Source organism: Oncorhynchus clarkii, chromosome 9 (assembly GCF_045791955.1).
Source record: "Oncorhynchus clarkii lewisi isolate Uvic-CL-2024 chromosome 9, UVic_Ocla_1.0, whole genome shotgun sequence".
NCBI lineage: Eukaryota > Metazoa > Chordata > Actinopteri > Salmoniformes > Salmonidae > Oncorhynchus > Oncorhynchus clarkii.
The window spans coordinates 1589758-1610831 of NC_092155.1; the positions used below are offsets into that span (position 1 = coordinate 1589758).

At 42.5% G+C, this 21074-nt stretch overlaps 1 protein-coding gene across 1 annotated transcript in view; it reads right to left on the bottom strand.

The window, feature by feature from the left end:
• LOC139416999 (butyrophilin-like protein 10) overlaps positions 1-20869 on the bottom strand; it is a 41213-nt gene extending 20344 nt beyond the window's left edge. The window contains exons 1-2 of the mRNA XM_071166231.1: positions 20634-20869; positions 11096-11452 (exon numbers count right to left, since the gene is read on the bottom strand). Of these exons, the coding sequence (XP_071022332.1) occupies positions 11096-11452; positions 20634-20706 (430 nt within the window). The 5' untranslated portion in view covers positions 20707-20869. The remainder of the gene's footprint in view (positions 1-11095; positions 11453-20633) is intronic.
• Between the last annotated feature and the right edge of the window lie 205 nt (positions 20870-21074).

Genomic DNA, 21074 nt, shown 5'->3' on the forward strand with positions numbered 1-21074 from the left:
GAGGAAGGAATGATGAGGGAGGAAGACCAGCTGAATACATGATCTATAACAGAGGAAGGAATGATGAGGGAGGAAGACCAGATGAATACATGATTTCTAACAGAGGAAGGAATGATGAGGGAGGAAGACCAGCTGAATACATGATCTATAACAGAGGAAGCAATGATGAGGGAGGACGACCAGCTGAATACAAAATCTATAACAGAGGAAGGACTGATGAAGGAGGAAGACCAGCTGAATACATGATCTATAACAGATGAAGGAATGATAAGGGAGGAAGACCAGCTGAATACATGATGAGGGAGGAAGGCCAGCTGAATACATGATGAGGGAGGAAGACCAGCTGAATACATGATATATAAAAGAGGAAGGAATGATGTGGGAGGAAGACCAGCTGAATACATGATGAGGGAGGAAGACCAGCTGAATACATGATCTATAACAGAGGAAGGAATGATGATGGAGGAAGACCAGCTGAATACATGATCTTTAACAGAGGAAGGAATGATGAGGGAGGAAGACCAGCTGAATACATGATCTATAACAGAGGAAGGAATGATGAGGGAGGAACACCAGATGAATACATGATCTATAACAGAGGAAGGAATGATGAGGGAGGAAGACCAGCTGAATACATGATCTATAACAGAGGAAGCAATGATAAGGGCGGAAGACCAGCTGAATACATGATCTAAAACAGAGGAATGTTTGATGAGGGAGGAAGACCAGCTGAATACATGATGAGGGAGGAAGACCAGCTGAATACATGATCTATAACAGAGGAAGGACTGATGGATGAAGACCAGCTGAATACATGATCTATAACAGAGGAAGGAATGATGAGGGAGGAAGACCAGCTGAATACATGATGAGGGAGGAAGACCAGCTGAATAAATGATGAGGGAGGAAGACCAGCTGAATACATGATCTATAACAGAGGAAGGATTGATGAGGGAGGAAGACCAGCTGAATACATGATCTATAAAAGAGGAAGGATTGATGAAGGAGGAAGACCAGCTGAATACATGATGAGGGAGGAAGACCAGCTGAATACATGATCTATAACATAGGAATGAATGATGAGGGAGGAAGACCAGCTGAATACATGATCTATAACAGAGGAAGGAATGATGAGGGAGTAAGACCAGCTTAATACATGATCTATAACAGAGGAAGGATTGATGAGAGGAGGAAGACCAGCTGAATACATTATCTATAACAGAGGAAGGACTGATGGAGGAGGAAGACCAGCTGAATACATGACGAGGGAGGAAGACCAGCTGAATACATGATCTATAACAGAGGAAGGAATGATGAGGGAGGAAGACCAGATGAATACATGATCTATAACAGAGGAAGGACTGATGGAGGAAGACCAGCTGAATACATGATCTATAACAGAGGAAGGAATGATAAGGGAGGATGACCAGCTGAATACATGATGAGGGAGGAAGACCAGCTGAATAAATGATGAGGGAGGAAGACCAGCTGAATACATGAGCTATAACAGAGGAAGGAATGATGAGGGAGGAAGACCAGCTGAATACATGATGAGGGAGGAAGACCAGCTGAATACATGATGAGGGAGGAAGACCAGCTGAATACATGGTGAGGGAGGAAGACCAGCTGAAAACATGATCTTTAACAGAGGAAGGAATAATGAGGGAGGAAGACCAGCTGAATACATGATGAGGGAGGAAGACAAGCTGAATGCATGATCTATAACAGAGGAAGGAATGATGAGGGAGGAAGACCAGCTGAATACATGATCTTTAACAGAGGAAGGAATGATGAGGGAGGAAGACCAGCTGAATACATGATCTATAACAGAGGAAGGATTGATGAGGGAGGAAGACCAGCTGAATACATGATCTATAACAGAGGAAGGACTGATGAGGGAGGAAGACCAGCTGAATATATGATCTATAATAGAGGAAGGACTGATGAAGGAGGAAGACTAGCTGAATACATGATGAGGGAGGAAGACCAGCTGAATACATGATGAGGGAGGAAGACCAGCTGAATACATGATATGTAACAGAGGAAGGAATGATGAGGGAGGACGACCAGCTGAATACATGATGAGGGAGGAAGACCAACTGAATACATGATCTATAACAGAGGGAGGAATGATAAGGGAGGAAGACCAGCTGAATACGTGATGAGGGATGAAGACCAGCTGAATACATGGTGAGGGAGGAAGACCAGCTGAAAACATGATCTTTAACAGAGGAAGGAATAATGAGGGAGGAAGACCAGCTGAATACATGATGAGGGAGGAAGACAAGCTGAAATCATGATCTATAACAGAGGAAGGAATGATGAGGGAGGAAGACCAGCTGAATACATGATCTTTAACAGAGGAAGGAATGATGAGGGAGGAAGACCAGCTGAATACATGATCTATAACAGAGGAAGGATTGATGAGGGAGGAAGACCAGCTGAATACATGATCTATAACAGAGGAAGGACAGAGGAAGACCAGCTGAATATATGATCTAGAGGAAGGATGATGAAGGAGGAAGACCAGCTGAATACATGATGAGGGAGGAAGACCAGCTGAATACATGAGCTATAACAGAGGAAGGAATGATGAGGGAGGAAGACCAGCTGAATACATGATCTATAACAGAGGAAGGAATGATGAGGGAAGAAAACCAGCTGAATACATGATCTATAACAGAGGAAGGAATGATAAGGGAGGAAGACAAGCTGAATACATGATCTGTAACAGAGGAAGGACTGATGAGGGAGGAAGACCAGCTGAATATATGATCTATAACAGAGGAAGGAATGATGAGGAAGGAAGACCAGCTGAATACATTATCTATAACAGAAGAAGGACTGATGAAGGAGGAAGACCAGCTGAGTACATGATCTATAACAGAGGAAGAAATTATAAGGGAGGAAGACCAGCTGAATACATGATGAGGGAGGAAGACCAGCTGAATACATGATGAGGGAGGAAGACCAGCTGAATACATGATATATAACAGAGGATTCAATGATGAGGGAGGACGACCAGCTGAATACATGATGAGGGAGGAAGACCAGCTGAATACATGATCTATAACAGAGGAAGGAATGATGAGGGAGGAAGACTAGATGAATACATGATTTATAACAGAGGAAGAAATGATAAGGGAGGAAGACCAGCTGAATACATGATGAGGGAGGAAGACCAGCTGAATACATGATGAGGGAGGAAGACCAGCTGAATACATGATATATAACAGAGGAAGGAATGATGAGGGAGGACGACCAGCTGAATAAATGATGAGGGAGGAAGACCAGTTGAATACATGATCTATAACAGAGGAAGGAATGATAAGGGAGGAAGACTAGCTGAATACATGATGAGGGAGGAAGACCAGCTGAATACATGATGAGGGAGGAAGATCAGCTGAATACATGATCTCTAACAGAGGAAGGAATGATGAGGGAGGAAGACCAGCTGAATACATGATGAGGGAGGAATACCAGCTGAATACATGATCTATAACAGAGGAAGGATTGATGAGAGGAGGAAGACCAGCTGAATACATTATCTATAACAAAGGAAGGACTGATGAAGGAGGAAGACCAGCTGAATACATGATGAGGGAGGAAGACCAGCTGAATACATTATCTATAACAAAGGAAGGACTGATGAAGGAGGAAGACCAGCTGAATACATGATGAGGGAGGAAGACCAGCTGAATACATGATCTATAACAAAGGAAGGACTGATGAAGGAGGAAGACCAGCTGAATACATGATGAGGGAGGAAGACCAGCTGAATACATGATCTATAACAGAGGAAGGAATGATGAGGGAGGAAGACCAGAATACATGATCTATAACAGAGGAAGGACTGATGGAGGAAGACCAGCTGAATACATGATCTATAACAGAGGTCGGAATGATAAGGGAGGATGACCAGCTGAATACATGATGAGGTAGGAAGACCAGCTGAATACATGATGAGGGAGGAAGACCAGCTGAATACATGATCTTTAACAGAGGAAGGAATGATGAGGGAGGAAGACCAGCTGAATACATTATGAGGGATGAAGACCAGCTGAATACATGATCTATTACAGAGGAAGGAATAATAAGGGAGGAAGACCAGCTGAATACATGATGAGGGAGGAATACCAGCTGAATACATAATCTATAACAGAGGAAGGACTGATGAAGGGGGAAGACCAGCTGAATACATGATGAGGGAGGAAGACCAGCTGAATACATGATCTATAACAGAGGAAGGAATGATGAGGGAGGAAGACCAGCTGAATACATGATCTATAACAGAGGAAGGAATGATGAGGGAAGAAGACCAGCTGAATACATGATCTATAACAGAGGAAGGAATGATAAGGGAGGAAGACCAGCTGAATACATGATCTATAACAGAGGAAGGACTGATGAGGGAGGAAGACCAGCTGAATACATTATCTATAACAGAGGAAGGACTGATGAAGGAGGAAGACCAGCTGAGTACATGATCTATAACAGAGGAAGAAATGATAAGGGAGGAAGACCAGCTGAATACATGATGAGGGAGGAAGACCAGCTGAATACATGATGAGGGAGGAAGACCAGCTGAATACATGATCTATAACAGAGGAAGTAATGATGAGGGAGGATGACCAGCTGAATACATGATGAGGGAGGAAGACCAGCTGAATACATGATCTATAACAGAGGAAGGAATGATAAGGGAGGAAGACCAGCTGAATACATGATGAGGGAGGAAGACCAGCTGAATACATGATGAGGGAGGAAGATCAGCTGAATACATGATCTATAACAGAGGAAGAAATGATAAGGGAGAAAGACCAGCTGAATACATGATGAGGGAGGAATACCAGCTGAATACATGATGAGGGAGGAAGACCAGCTGAATACATGATATATAACAGAGGAAGGAATGATCAGGGAGGACGACCAGCTGAATACATGATGAGGGAGGAAGACCAGCTGAATACATGATGAGGGAGGAAGACCAGCTGAATACATGATGAGGGAGGAAGACCAGCTGAATACATGATGAGGGAGTAAGACCAGCTGAATACATGATGAGGGAGGAAGACCAGCTGAATACATGACCTATAACAGAGGAAGGAATGTTGAGGGAGGACAACCAGCTGAATACATGATGAGGGAGGAAGACCAGCTGAATACATGATCTATAACAGAGGAAGGAATGATGAGGGAGGAAGACCAGCTGAATACATGATCTTTAACAGAGGAAGGAATGATGAGGGAGGAAGACCAGCTGAATACATGATCTATAACAGAGGAAGGAATGATGTGTGAGGAAGACCAGATGAATACATGATCTATAACAGAGGAAGGAATGATGAGGGAGGAAGACCAGCTGAATACATAATCTATAACAGAGGAAGCAATGATAAGGGAGGAAGACCAGCTGAATACATGATGAGGGAGGAAGACCAGCTGAATACATGATGAGGGAGGAAGATCAGCTGAATACATGATCTATAACAGAGGAAGAAATGATAAGGGAGAAAGACCAGCTGAATACATGATGAGGGAGGAATACCAGCTGAATACATGATGAGGGAGGAAGACCAGCTGAATACATGATATATAACAGAGGAAGGAATGATCAGGGAGGACGACCAGCTGAATACATGATGAGGGAGGAAGACCAGCTGAATACATGATGAGGGAGGAAGACCAGCTGAATACATGATGAGGGAGGAAGACCAGCTGAATACATGATGAGGGAGTAAGACCAGCTGAATACATGATGAGGGAGGAAGACCAGCTGAATACATGACCTATAACAGAGGAAGGAATGTTGAGGGAGGACAACCAGCTGAATACATGATGAGGGAGGAAGACCAGCTGAATACATGATCTATAACAGAGGAAGGAATGATGAGGGAGGAAGACCAGCTGAATACATGATCTTTAACAGAGGAAGGAATGATGAGGGAGGAAGACCAGCTGAATACATGATCTATAACAGAGGAAGGAATGATGTGTGAGGAAGACCAGATGAATACATGATCTATAACAGAGGAAGGAATGATGAGGGAGGAAGACCAGCTGAATACATAATCTATAACAGAGGAAGCAATGATAACCAGCTGAATACATTATCTAAAACAGAGGAAGGTTTGATGACGGAGGAAGACCAGCTGAATACATGATGAGGGAGGAAGACCAGCTGAATACATGATCTATAACAGAAGAAGGAATGATGAGGGAGGAAGACCAGATGAATACATGATCTATAACAGAGGAAGTACTGATGGAGGAAGACCAGCTGAATACATGATCTATAACAGAGGAAGGACTGATGAAGGAGGAAGACCAGCTGAATACATGATGAGGGAGGAAGACCAGCTGAATACATGATCTATAACAGAGGAAGGAATGATGAGGGAGGAAGACCAGCTGAATACATTATCTATAACAGAGGAAGGAATGATGAGGGAAGAAGACCAGCTGAATACATGATCTATAACAGAGGAAGGACTGATGAGGGAGGAAGACCAGCTGAATATATGATGAGGGAGGAAGAACAGCTGAATACATGATATATAACAGAGGAAGGAATGATAAGAGAGGAAGACCAGCTGAATACATGATCTATAACAGAGGAAGGACTGATGAAGGAGGAAGACCAGCTGAATACATGATGAGGGAGGAAGACCAGCTGAATACATGATCTATAACAGAGGAAGGAATGATGAGGGAGGAAGACCAGCTGAATACATGATCTATAACAGAGGAAGGAATGATGAGGGAAGAAGACCAGCTGAATACATGATCTATAACAGAGGAAGGAATGATAAGGGAGGAAGACCAGCTGAATCCATGATCTATAACAGAGGAAGGACTGATGAGGGAGGAAGACCAGCTGAATATATGATCTATAACAGAGGAAGGAATGATGAGGGAGGAAGACCAGCTGAATACATTATCTATAACAGAGGAAGGACTGATGAAGGAGGAAGACCAGCTGAGTACATGATCTATAACAGAGGAAGAAATGATAAGGGAGGAAGACCAGCTGAATACATGATGAGGGAGGAAGACCAGCTGAATACATGATGAGGGAGGAAGACCAGCTGAATACATGATATATAACAGAGGAAGTAATGATGAGGGAGGATGACCAGCTGAATACATGATGAGGGAGGAAGACCAGCTGAATACCTGATGTATAACAGAGGAAGGAATGATAACGGAAGAAGACCAGCTGAATACATGATGAGGGAGGAAGACCAGCTGAATACATGATGAGGGAGGAAGATCAGCTGAATACATGATCTATAACAGAGGAAGAAATGATAAGGGAGGAAGACCAGCTGAATACATGATGAGGGAGGAAGACCAGCTGAATACATGATATATAACAGAGGAAGGAATGATGAGGGAGGACGGACAGCTGAATACATGATGAGGGAGGAAGACCAGCTGAATACATGATGAGGGAGGAAGACCAGCTGAATACATGATGAGGGAGGAAGACCAGCTGAATACATGATGAGGGAGTAAGACCAGCTGAATACATGATGAGGGAGGAAGACCAGCTGAATACATGACCTATAACAGAGGAAGGAATGTTGAGGGAGGACGACCAGCTGAATACATGATGAGGGAGGAAGACCAGCTGAATACATGATCTATAACAGAGGAAGGAATGATGAGGGAGGAAGACCAGCTGAATACATGATCTTTAACAGAGGAAGGAATGATCAGGGAGGAAGACCAGCTGAATACATGATCTATAACAGAGGAAGGAATGATGTGTGAGGAAGACCTGATGAATACATGATCTATAACTGAGGAAGGAATGATGAGGGAGGAAGACCAGCTGAATACATAATCTATAACAGAGGAAGCAATGATAAGGGAGGAAGACCAGCTGAATACATTATCTAAAACAGAGGAAGGTTTGATGAGGGAGGAAGACCAGCTGAATACATGATCTATAACAGAGTAAGGACTGATGAAGGAGGAAGACCAGCTGAATACATGATGAGGGAGGAAGACCAGCTGAACACATGATCTATAACAGAGGAATGAATGATGAGGGAGGAAGACCAGCTGAATACATGATCTATAACAGAGGAAGGAATGATGAGGGAGGAAGACCAGCTTAATACATGATCTATAACAGAGGAAGGATTGATGAGAGGAGGAAGACCAGCTGAATACATTATCTATAACAGAGGAAGTACTGATGGAGGAAGACCAGCTGAATACATGATCTATCACAGAGGAAGGAATGATAAGGGAGGATGACCAGCTGAATACATGATGAGGGAGGAAGACCAGCTGAATACATGATGAGGCAGGAAGACCAGCTGAATACATGATCTATAACAGAGGAAGGAATGATGAGGGAGGAAGACCAGCTGAATACATTATCTATAACAGAGGAAGGAATGATGAGGGAAGAAGACCAGGATCTATAACAGAGGAAATGATGAGGGAAGAAGACCAGCTGAATACATGATCTATAACAGAGGAAGGACTGATGAGGGAGGAAGACCAGCTGAATACATGATCTATAACAGAGGAAGGATGATGAGGGAGGAAGACCAGCTGAATGATCTATAACAGAGGAAGGAATGATGAGGAAGGAAGACCAGATGAACACATGATCTATAACAGAGGAAGGAATGATACATGATCTATAACAGAGAGGAAGACCAGCTGAATATATGATGAGGGAGGAAGACCAGCTGAATACATGATGAGGGAGGAAGACCAGCTGAATACATGATCTATAACAGAGGAAGGAATGATGAGGGAGGAAGACCAGCTGAATACATTATCTATAACAGAGGAAGGAATGATGAGGGAAGAAGACCAGCTGAATACATGATCTATAACAGAGGAAGGACTGATGAGGGAGGAAGACCAGCTGAATATATGATGAGGGAGGAAGACCTGCTGAATACATGATCTATAACAGAGGAAGGACTGATGAGGGAGGAAGACCAGCTGAATATATGATCTATAACAGAGGAAGGAATGATGAGGGAGGAAGACCAGCTGAATACATTATCTATAACAGAGGAAGGAATGATGAGGGAAGAAGACCAGCTGAATATATGATCTATAACAGAGGAAGGAATGATGAGGGAGGAAGACCAGCTGAATACATTATCTATAACAGAGGGACTGATGAAGGAGGAAGACCAGCTGAGTACATGATCTATAACAGAGGAAGAAATGATAAGGGAGGAAGACCAGCTGAATACATGATGAGGGAGGAAGACCAGCTGAATACATGATGAGGGAGGAAGACCAGCTGAATACATGATATATAACAGAGGAAGGAATGATGAGGGAGGACGACCAGCTGAATACATGATGAGGGAGGAAGACCAGCTGAATACATGATCTATAACAGAGGAAGGAATGATAAGGGAGGAAGACCAGCTGAATACATGGTGAGGGAGGAAGACCAGCTGAATACATGATGAGGGAGGAAGATCAGCTGAATACATGATCTCTAACAGAGGAAGGAATGATGAGGGAGGAAGACCAGCTGAATGATGAGGGAGAAAGACCAGCTGAATGATGAGGGAGGAAGACAAGCTGAATACATGATCTCTAACAGAGGAAGGAATGATGAGGGAGGAAGACCAGCAGAATACATGATCTCTAACAGAGGAAGGAATGATGAGGAAGGAAGACCAGATGAACACATGATCTATAACAGAGGAAGGACTGATGGAGGAAGACCAGCTGAATACATGATCTATAACAGAGGAAGGAATGATAAGGGAGGATGACCAGCTGAATACATGATGAGTGAGGAAGACCAGCTGAATACATGATGAGGGAGGAAGACCAGCTTAATACATGATCTATAACAGAGGAAGGAATGATGAGGGAGGAAGACCAGCTGAATACATGATGAGGGAGGAAGACCAGCTGAATACATGATTTATAACAGAGGAAGGAATGACGAGAGAGGAAGACCAGCTGAATACATGATCTATAACAGAGGAAGGAATGACGAGAGAGGAAGACCAGCTGAATACATGATCTCTAACAGAGGAAGGAATGATGAGGGAGGAAGACCATCTGAATGATGAGGGAGAAAGACCAGCTGAATGATGAGGGAGGAAGACAAGCTGAATACATGATCTCTAACAGAGGAAGGAATGATGAGGGAGGAAGACCAGCAGAATACATGATCTCTAACAGAGGAAGGAATGATGAGGGAGGAAGACCAGCTGAATGATGAGGGAGGAAGACCAGCTGAATGATGAGGGAGGAAGACAAGCTGAATACATGATCAATAACAGAGGAAGGAATGATGAGGGAGGAAGACCAGCTGAATACATGACGAGGGAGGAAGACCAGCTGAATACATGAACTCTAACATAGGAAGGAATGATGAGGGAGGAAGACCAGCTGAATGATGAGGGAGGAAGAACAGCTGAATGATGAGTGAGGAAGACAAGCTGAATACATGATCTATAACAGAGGAAGGAATGATGAGGGAGGAAGACCAGCTGAATACATGATGAGGGAGGAAGACCAGCTGAATACATGATCTCTAACAGAGGAAGGAATGATGAGGGAGGAAGACCAGCTGAATGATGAGGGAGTTAGACCATCTGAATGATGAGGGAGGAAGACTAGCTGAATACATGATCTATAACAGAAGAAGGAATGATGAGGGAGGAAGACCAGCTGAATACATGACGAGGGAGGAAGACCAGCTGAATACATGATCTCTAACAGAGGAAGGAATGATGAGGGAGGAAGACCAGCTGAATGATGAGGGAGGAAGACCAGCTGAATGATGAGGGAGGAAGACAAGCTGAATAGATGATCTTTGAAAGAGGAACGAATGATGAGGGAGGAAGACCAGCTGAATGATGAGGGAGGAAGACAAGCTGAATACATGATCTCTAACAGAGGAAGGAATGATGAGGGAGGAAGATCAGCTGAATACATGATGAGGGAGGAAGTCCAGCTGAATACATGATCTATAACAGAGGAAGGAATGATGAGGGAGGAAGACATGTTGATATTTCAGCAGCCAATCATTTAGCCAGATTTACCAATACAACCTCTGATCACATCTCCAGTATTCATGACTCACCAACAAGGAGTTGAACGGTGGTTTCCTTCACCTGGCTGGTCAGTGTTGGAATGAAGCACCTGTAGCATCCACCATCAGAGAGAGTAACTCTGGTCAGCTTTAAGGAGACGTTGCCGTTCTTCAGTTCTTCATGAAACATTGATGTCCTTCCCCTGTAGGATGGAGACTGATCCACATAGGAGTCTTGATGGTCACGGTAAAGATGGAGGATGTCTGCTTTCAGGTTCAATCTTGTCCACTGCACTGTCATGTCCTCAGCACTGACACTGGGTTTCAAGGAACATGGTAGAATGATGTCATCACCAGCTAAGGCTATGACTCGGTCAGCCGGTCCAACAACCTGAACCTCAGACGACCCTGGAGAAAAACAAAGGACACAGTCAGAGATAACTGGACTTTGGCCATATGAATGAACAAAGCCACCAATCACACAGTTAAAGACAACTGGACTTTGGCCATATGAATGAACAAAGCCACCAATCACGACACCATTCATTCCCATGTGAAGACTCAACAGCATTGAAGCCAAATGAAGGTGGTTAAGATGGTGTCTCATGTGGGAGATTTATGTAGACAGTTTGAGCTACTCCAGGAAGTGACGTTGCAGGCTAGCTCAGTGCTGCCCCCTCTCATTAAGTAACTCAAGTGGAAGGCCAACCGGGGTACTGCAGGCTGACATTAGACATAACATGCAGGCTAGCTCAGTGCTGCCCCCTCTCATTAAGTAACTCAAGTTGAAGGCCAACCGGGGTACTGCAGGCTGCCATTAGACATAACATGCAGGCTAGCTCAGTGCTGCCCCCTCTCATTAAGTAACTCAAATTGAAGGCCAACCGGGGTACTGCAGGCTGTCAGCAACTATACACTGAGTATACAAAACATTATGAACACCTGCTCTTTCCATGACAGACGGACCAGGTGAATCCAGGTGAAAGATATGATCCCTTATTGATGCAACCTCTGTTTAAAAACCCTTGGCCACCGTCTACCAATATGTTTTATCACAGGGGACAATGTTAGGACTCACTGTAGTCTGTACTTAATGTGGGATGGACTTCTCTGTCTGAAAGAAGAGAGATGCATTCTCTTATTTATTTACAAATCAATATGACAGAAACTCCCTCGATATGTAACTTCATTCATTAAGAAAATAATCATAAGTTACCAACCCCCCATTCTCAGGATAACAGATAAGATGTGCCGATGCCAGTTAGATGATTGATTGAACTATATCGCCAGACTGGCTAATAATCATAAGTTACCAACCCCCCATTCTCAGGATAACAGATAAGATGTGCCGATGCCAGTTAGATGATTGATTGAACTATATCGCCAGACTGGCTAATAATCATAAGTTACCAACCCCCCATTCTCAGGATAACAGATAAGATGTGCCGATGCCAGTTAGATGATTGATTGAACTATATCGCCAGACTGGCTAATAATCATAAGTTACCAACCCCCCATTCTCAGGATAACAGATAAGATGTGCCGATGCCAGTTAGATGATTGATTGAGGAATGAAGTTGAATGTGATTGTTTTATTATTCTGTATTATTCCTCATCCCAGACAGTACATTGTCCCAGACTCCTCATCCCAGACACCTCATCCCAGACTCCTCATCCCAGACTCCTCATCCCAGACTCCTCATCCCAGACTCCTCATCCCAGACAGTACATTGTCCCAGACTCCTCATCCCAGACACCTCATCCCAGACTCCTCATCCCAGACTCCTCATCCCAGACTCCTCATCCCAGACTCCTCATCCCAGACCCCTCATACCAGACAGTACATTGTCCCAGACTCCTCATCCCAGACCCCTCATCCCAGACCCCTCATACCAGACAGTACATTGTCCCAGACTCCTCATCCCAGACAGCACATTGTCCCAGACCCCTCATCCCAGACAGTACATTGTCCCAGACCAGTCATCCCAGACAGTACATTGTCCAAGACCCCTCATCCCAGACCCCTCATCCCAGACCCCACATCCCAGACCCCTCATCCCAGACCCCACATCCCAGACCCCTCATCCCAGACCCCTCATCCCAGACACCTCATCCCAGACCCCTCATACCAGACAGTACATTGTCCCAGACTCCTCATCCCAGACAGCACATTGTCCCAGACCCCTCATCCCAGACAGCACATTGTCCCAGACCCCTCATCCCAGACAGCACATTGTCCCACACCTCTCATCCCAGACAGCACATTGTCCCAGACCCCTCATCCCAGACAGCACATTGTCCCAGACCCCTCATCCCAGACAGCACATTGTCCCACAACTCTCCTCCCAGACAGCAATTGCCTCAGACACCTCATCCCAGACAGTACATTGTCCCAGACCCCTCATCCCAGACAGTACATTGTCTCAGACCCCTCATCCCAGACAGCACATTGTCCCAGACCCAGAAAGAGCCAGTTAGTGTGCTGTATCATATCATCTCAGTGCTATGATGGGGTCTAAAACCAGACTGAAGCATTTCGTATACATTGTTTGTCTTCAGGAAGGCAGTGAGTTGCTGCGCAACAGCCTTTTCTAAAATTTTTGAGAGGAATGGAAGATTCGATATAGGCCGATAGTTTTTTATATTTACTGGGTCAAGGTTTGGCTTTTTCAAGAGAGGCTTTATTACTGCCACTTTTAGTGAGTTTGGTACACATCCGGTGGATAGGGAGCCGTTTATTATGTTCAACATAGGAGGGCCAAGCACAGGAAGCAGCTCTTTCAGTAGTTTAGTTGGAATAGGGTCCAGTATGCAGCTTGAAGGTTTAGAGGCCATGAGTATTTTCATCATTGTGTCAAGAGATATAGTACTAAAACACTTGAGCGTCTCTCTTGATCCTAGGTCCTGGCAGAGTTGTGCAGACTCAGGACAACTGAGCTTTGAAGGAATACGCAGATTTAAAGAGAGTTGCGAGAGTTGCCAACCCCCACCCCACTAAGTTATTTTTACCTCTGCGAGAGTTGCCAACCCCCACCCCACTAAGTTATTTTTACCTCTGCGAAAGTTGCCAACCCCCACCCCACTAAGTTATTTTTACCTCTGAGAGTTGCCAATCCCCACCCCACTAAGTTATTTTTCACCTCCCTACTGATTTCAACGCGCATTCCAGTTAATAAGGCTATTTTTAGTTGCTGATGATAAGGAGTATTTTGATCCCCCCCCCCTCAGAGCTGGTTCTGGCGTACCACTGTTGGCATTAAATACATCTTTTAAACGTTCTAGGTACTGACTGACTGTCTCATTTTCTCCCTGTCTACATTCAGTTACCTTAGAGAAGTCGGCGTGTCGGTGGTAATGTTCAGTTAGGTTAGCGCAGAGTTCTGTAATTTTTGCTCTGAATGGCTCCCCAAGTCCTGCGCTCCACTGTATAATGTCCCCATTATTCCCCGTTGGCACCCAGGCTCCGTGCACAGGAAACCAATCCTTTCCCACTATGGTTCTAACTGCTCTTTCCACCTCCCCTGTGTTTAACCTGAAACTGGACGCCAGTCCGTTTAGATCTCTCCCTGCCATTCCTGTTTTAGGGTGTGGAATACCTTCTACTGCCTTTTCTACGTCCCTCTGTGTCCAGGTTCGATAGACCCTAACAGTGGGTTCGTTGCCCTCCATCCCAGCCACATTCCTTATGTATCTGTTTTATAAGAACTTCTAACTTTTCAACATCTAGATGCCCATCAAAACCATACCTTTTTTCTCATTTTAAATCATATTCCTTCTGTCTTTCTGCTCCATATAACGGTAATCTCCCGTCCATTCCGGGACCTCCTTGGAGGATTTACTACCCATGATTAATCCTTACCGTTACTAGTAGATATGGTATTTAATCACTTATCTATGCCTTTTTATATTTAATTTGACCTTCTATGTGCGTGTATTTCTATGAATCTGCCGTTACTTAGTTGCTTTTCTGTCTGACTATGTGTGTGTCTCTTTAATGATAATCAGTATGTATTTCTCCTTCCTGGAAACCTCATCTATAGATGACTTTTGATCGGACATTACATTTCACCCGTAGGATGTTCTCCTTGGGACTTTCAACGTTAATATCTCATATCTCAATACCTAGACTAAGTTTCCCTCTCCTCTTCTTTAGATATTAATTTCTTTCAGCATTGTACAGGTTCAATTTTTCTGTTTGCCTAGAATTACCCTGCCTTCTCACCAAGCCTAATTTATCCTCACCTGTTTTAATATATCTATCTGCTACTTATTCATAGTCAGACAACTTCCCATATACAGATAGACTACTCAGGTTAAAACTTTATTTAGGTTTATGTAGGTCTTTTGAATTCATGGCTATCCTATTTGTACAGAACGACTATCCTATCAGCGTTTTCTAAATGTTCCGTCTCTTCTTGACACTGGTAGAAAGGCTCTATAGTTCTCAAGCCTTCCCACCTCGCCCAGAGCCAAGGTCAGCCAGTGTAGATTAGCATTCTAGCCAGTCTGGCGATATAGTTCATTCATTTCTACCTTGGAACAGACAGTCATTGTTCTAATTCTTGATTATAAATGTGCAGTCTCTTCTTGACACTGGTAGAAAGGCTCTATAGTTGAGGGAGGAAGACAAGCTGAATACATGATCTATAACAGAGGAAGGAATGATGAGGGTGGAAGACCAGTTGAATACATGACGAGAGAGGAAGACCAGCTGAATACATGATCTATAACAGAGGAAGGAATGACGAGAGAGGAAGACCAGCTGAATACATGATCTCTAACAGAGGAAGGAATGATGAGGGAGGAAGACCAGCAGAATACATGATCTCTAACAGAGGAAGGAATGATGAGGGAGGAAGACCAGCTGAATGATGAGGGAGGAAGACCAGCTGAATGATGAGGGAGGAAGACAAGCTGAATACATGATCTCTAACAGAGGAAGGAATGATGAGGGAGGAAGACCAGCTGAATACATGACGAGGGAGGAAGACCAGCTGAATACATGATCTCTAACAGAGGAAGGAATGATGAGGGAGGAAGACCAGGGAGGAGTCCGTAATTTGCTTTCTAATAATCATAATCTTTTCCTCAAAGAAGTTCATGAATTTATCACTGCTAAAGTGAAAGTCATCCTCTCTTGGGGAATGCTGCTTTTTAGTTAGCTTTGCGACAGTATCAAAAAGGAATTTCGGATTGTTCTTATTTTCCTCAATTAAGTTAGAAAAATAGGATGATCGAGCAGCAGTAAGGGCTCTTCGGTACTGCACAGTACTGTTCCAAGCTAGTCGGAAGACTTCCAGTTTGGTGTGGCGCCATTTCCGTTCCAATTTTCTGGAAGCTTGCTTCAGAGCTCGGGTATTTTCTGTGTACCAGGGAGCTACTTTCGTATGAGAAATGTTTTTAGTTTTTAGGGGTGCAACTGCATCTAGGGTATTGCGCAAGGTTAAATTGAGTTCCTCAGTTAGGTGGTTAACTGATTTTTGTCCTCTGGTGTCCTTTAACTATTGAAATTAGAAAAATGGGATTTGTCACTATGTTGACGGTCCCTAACTGCTGTTGGTGGAGGAAGGAAAACTACAGGCGAATATCCGACCTGAATCGTCTTTACTTCGGTTGGCAACCGGTACAGAGACGTTAAAACCGGTGTAATGTGTTCTCTCCATCTTCGGTGTAAAACGTCTCCTCTTTTTAGTCATAAACATGGCGACACTTCCTTCAGCCCAACAATTTAACACCCTCTACTTCGTGCGACACGTCGATACAGCTACGATTTTCGTAACAAGTTAGGAGAGCATTTTTGCTAACACTTTACCTAAACTTAACTAATTCTCCTAACCTACATCGTAAATTCGCCTAACCTGCAACGAAAAAGTCACTGTCGTATCGAAGTAGCGTGAAAACAGTGTTTCTACCCTACAGCACCACCACCCTACAGCACCACCACCCTACAGCACCACATGTATAAAGACCTATCTCTATAGTCATTACCCTAATCTATAATGGTACTGTTATAAAGAATTCTCTCTATAGTCATTACCCTTATCTATAATGGTACTGATATAAAGACCTATCTCTATAGTCATTACCTTAATATATAATGGTACTGCTATAAAGACCTATCTCTATAGTCATTACCCTAATCTATAATGGTACTGATATAAAGATGAATCCTCTACCTCTATAGTCATTACCCTAATCTATAATGGTACTGATATAAAGACCTATCTCTATAGTCATTACCCTAATCTATAATGGTACTGATATAAAGACTTCTCTATAGTCATTACCCTAATCTATAATGGTACTGATATAAAGATGAATCCTCTACCTCTATAATCATTACCCTAATCTATAATGGTACTGATATAAAGATGAATCCTCTACCTCTATAGTCATTACCCTAATCTATAATGGTACTGATATAAAGACCTATCTCTATAGTCATTACCCTAATCTATAATGGCACTGATATAAAGACCTATCTCTATAGTCATTACCCTAATCTATAATGGTACTGATATAAAGACCTATCTCTATAGTCATTACCCTAATCTATAATGGTACTGATATAAAGACCAACCTCTATAGTCATTACCCTAATCTATAATGGTACTGATATAAAGACCTATCTATAATGGTAATGATATAAAGACCTATCTCTATAGTCATTACCCTAATCTATAATGGTGCTGATATAAAGACTTATCTATAACGGTACTGATATAAAGACCTATCTCTATAGTCATTACCCTAATCTATAATGGTACTGATATAAAGACCTATCTCTATAGTCATTACCCTAATCTATAATGGTACTGATATAAAGACCTATCTCTATAGTCATTACCCTAATCTATAATGGTACTGATATAAAGACCTATCTCTATAGTCATTACCCTAATCTATAATGGTACTGATATAAAGACCTATCTCTATAGTCATTACCCTAATCTATAATGGTACTGATATAAAGACTTCTCTATAGTCATTACCCTAATCTATAATGGTACTGATATAAAGATGAATCCTCTACCTCTATAATCATTACCCTAATCTATAATGGTACTGATATAAAGATGAATCCTCTACCTCTATAGTCATTACCCTAATCTATAATGGTACTGATATAAAGACCTATCTCTATAGTCATTACCCTAATCTATAATGGCACTGATATAAAGACCTATCTCTATAGTCATTACCCTAATCTATAATGGTACTGATATAAAGACCTATCTCTATAGTCATTACCCTAATCTATAATGGTACTGATATAAAGACCAACCTCTATAGTCATTACCCTAATCTATAATGGTACTGATATAAAGACCTATCTATAATGGTAATGATATAAAGACCTATCTCTATAGTCATTACCCTAATCTATAATGGTGCTGATATAAAGACTTATCTATAACGGTACTGATATAAAGACCTATCTCTATAGTCATTACCCTAATCTATAATGGTACTGATATAAAGACCTATCTCTATAGTCATTACCCTAATCTATAATGGTACTGATATAAAGACCTATCTCTATAGTCATTACCCTAATCTATAATGGTACTGATATAAAGACCTATCTCTATAGTCATTACCCTAATCTATAATGGTACTGATATAAAGACCTATCTCTATAGTCATTACCCTAATCTATAATGGTACTGATATAAAGACCTATCTCTATAGTCATTACCCTAATCTATAATGGTACTGATATAAAGACCTATCTCTATAGTCATTACCCTAATCTATAATGGTACTGATATAAAGACCTATCTCTATAGGCATTACCCTAATCTTAACACTCACTAAATTATACTTAACCATAACATAACCCTTTGATCCCAAATCTAACCTATATTATTTCAACCTGGTGAGTCAACTCTTCCTTAGCTTCAGCCATATTTATGACCAAAGAGAATACGTTTTACCATCTGAATTATTTGTCTCTCTTCAATGCAAATCGTAAAATGCACCAAAATCAGGTTGGATATTCGATGGATATTCGCACTTTTAAACCTCTTGAGCCACAGACTCCAAAATAAGTGTCATGCTGTTGGAAAAATTGCACACAACATTGCACAGGTCTTATTTTCACGATTTGGACATTCACTTTGCAAAGCTAATAAACGTGGAAATGTGAGCAGCATTTTGTATTCATGGTTGAATTAATTAGGGAGCGTAAAACAAATTACAAACTTTTTTTTTACATTTTAATTTCAATAGCTCCTTGTTCATGTAACCTACTGACCTCAAACAATGTACACTTAGTGGGCGCCTGATGGAGGCCTCCTTGTGCACCTGGTAACCCGCACGCTTTTATCCGCTCAGAGACTAAGTCCCCAACCCTCCACAGCCTGCTGCCCCCAACCCCTGAGTCACGACCGGTGGCATCAGAGGCTTTTCTGTCTTACAGACTGCTAACCTTTAGTGGACTTTAACTGGTTTTTACACCATCAAGTGCACAATATTTATAGGCTTGAGAACCAAAAATCGTAGTATCAACCGGGTGTCGGAACAACAACAGAAAATAATAACCCCTTTCTTTTTTTACCCCTTTTTTTCTCCCCAATTTCATTTGTCCCATTGGACAAAATCCTAACATGGACGACACTGGCCCAATTGTGCACCGCCCAATGAGCCTCGCGGTCACGGCCGGCTGCGACAGAGCCTGGGCTCGAACCCAGAATCTCTGGTGGCACAGCTAGCACTGCGATGCAGTGTGCCACCCAGGAGGCCGATAATCACCCCTTTCAATCATTTGCTTGCCCTTGTTTGAAGTCAGTAGGTCACATGACCAAGGAGCTATTGAAATTTCAACTAATGTAAAATTTGTGTAAAATCGTGTGAGATGAAAATGGACAAACTAAAGGGTAGTAAGTCGTAGTTTAGCCTAACAATTTAACACCCTCTACTTTATGACACTTCCTTTAGCCCAACAATTTAACACCCTCTACTTTATGACACTTCCTTTAGCCCAACAATTTAACACCCTCTACTTTATGACACTTCCTTTAGCCCAACAATTTAACACCCTCTACTTTATGACACTTCCTTTAGCCCAACAATTTAACACCCTCTACTTTATGACACTTCCTTTAGCCCAACAATTTAACACCCTCTACTTTATGACACTTCCTTTAGCCCAACAATTTAACACCCTCTACTTTATGACACTTCCTTTAGCCCAACAATTTAACACCCTCTACTTTATGACACTTCCTTTAGCCCAACAATTTAACACCCTCTACTTCATGAGCCACTTCGATATAAAGTTACGATTTTCGTAACGAACACTTTACCTAAACTTAACTAATTCTCCTAACCTACATCGTAAATTCGCCTAACCTGCTACGAAAAAGTCACTGTTGTATCGAAGTATCGTGAAAACAGTGTTTCTACTCAACAGCACCACCACCACACCCAAACTACCCTGTCTGATCAGACGACAAGACATCTACATTTCCTGTACTCGGTTATGATCCTGCACTTGAATTCCCCCCGTTGCTTTCTTGTTAATATGATGTTCAGATAATAAAATAGCCTACAGTCTAAATAATGAAGGAATAATGTTGTGTCCTACCTGTCGTTATCAATGAAACACTGATGATCAGAATCCCAAAACACCAGACCGCCGAGGTCGGAAAGGTCTTCATTTCACGAACAAAACAAGTCTGACTCCAAGGTAAAGCTGTTTGTAACTGGTAAATAAAACTATTAGGAGTTTAGAAAAATAAACCAAAACAGTTGAAAGGCTAATTTGTCAACGAACAGAATGTAACACTGCGTCTGTTCCAGAAATAACGGAGGAAAAGGGAGGTGGAGTTTCACACTTTATTTTCACTTTCACTTACAGTACTTCTAGTTGCATATCATCTCGCGATATCTAGCTCCATCTAGTGCGCTGATATGGACATTAAACTTTATGTCATCTCGCGATATCTAGCTCCATCTAGTGTTCTTATATGGACATTAACTTCATGTTGTCTCGCGATATCTAGCTCCATCTAGTGTTCTGATATGG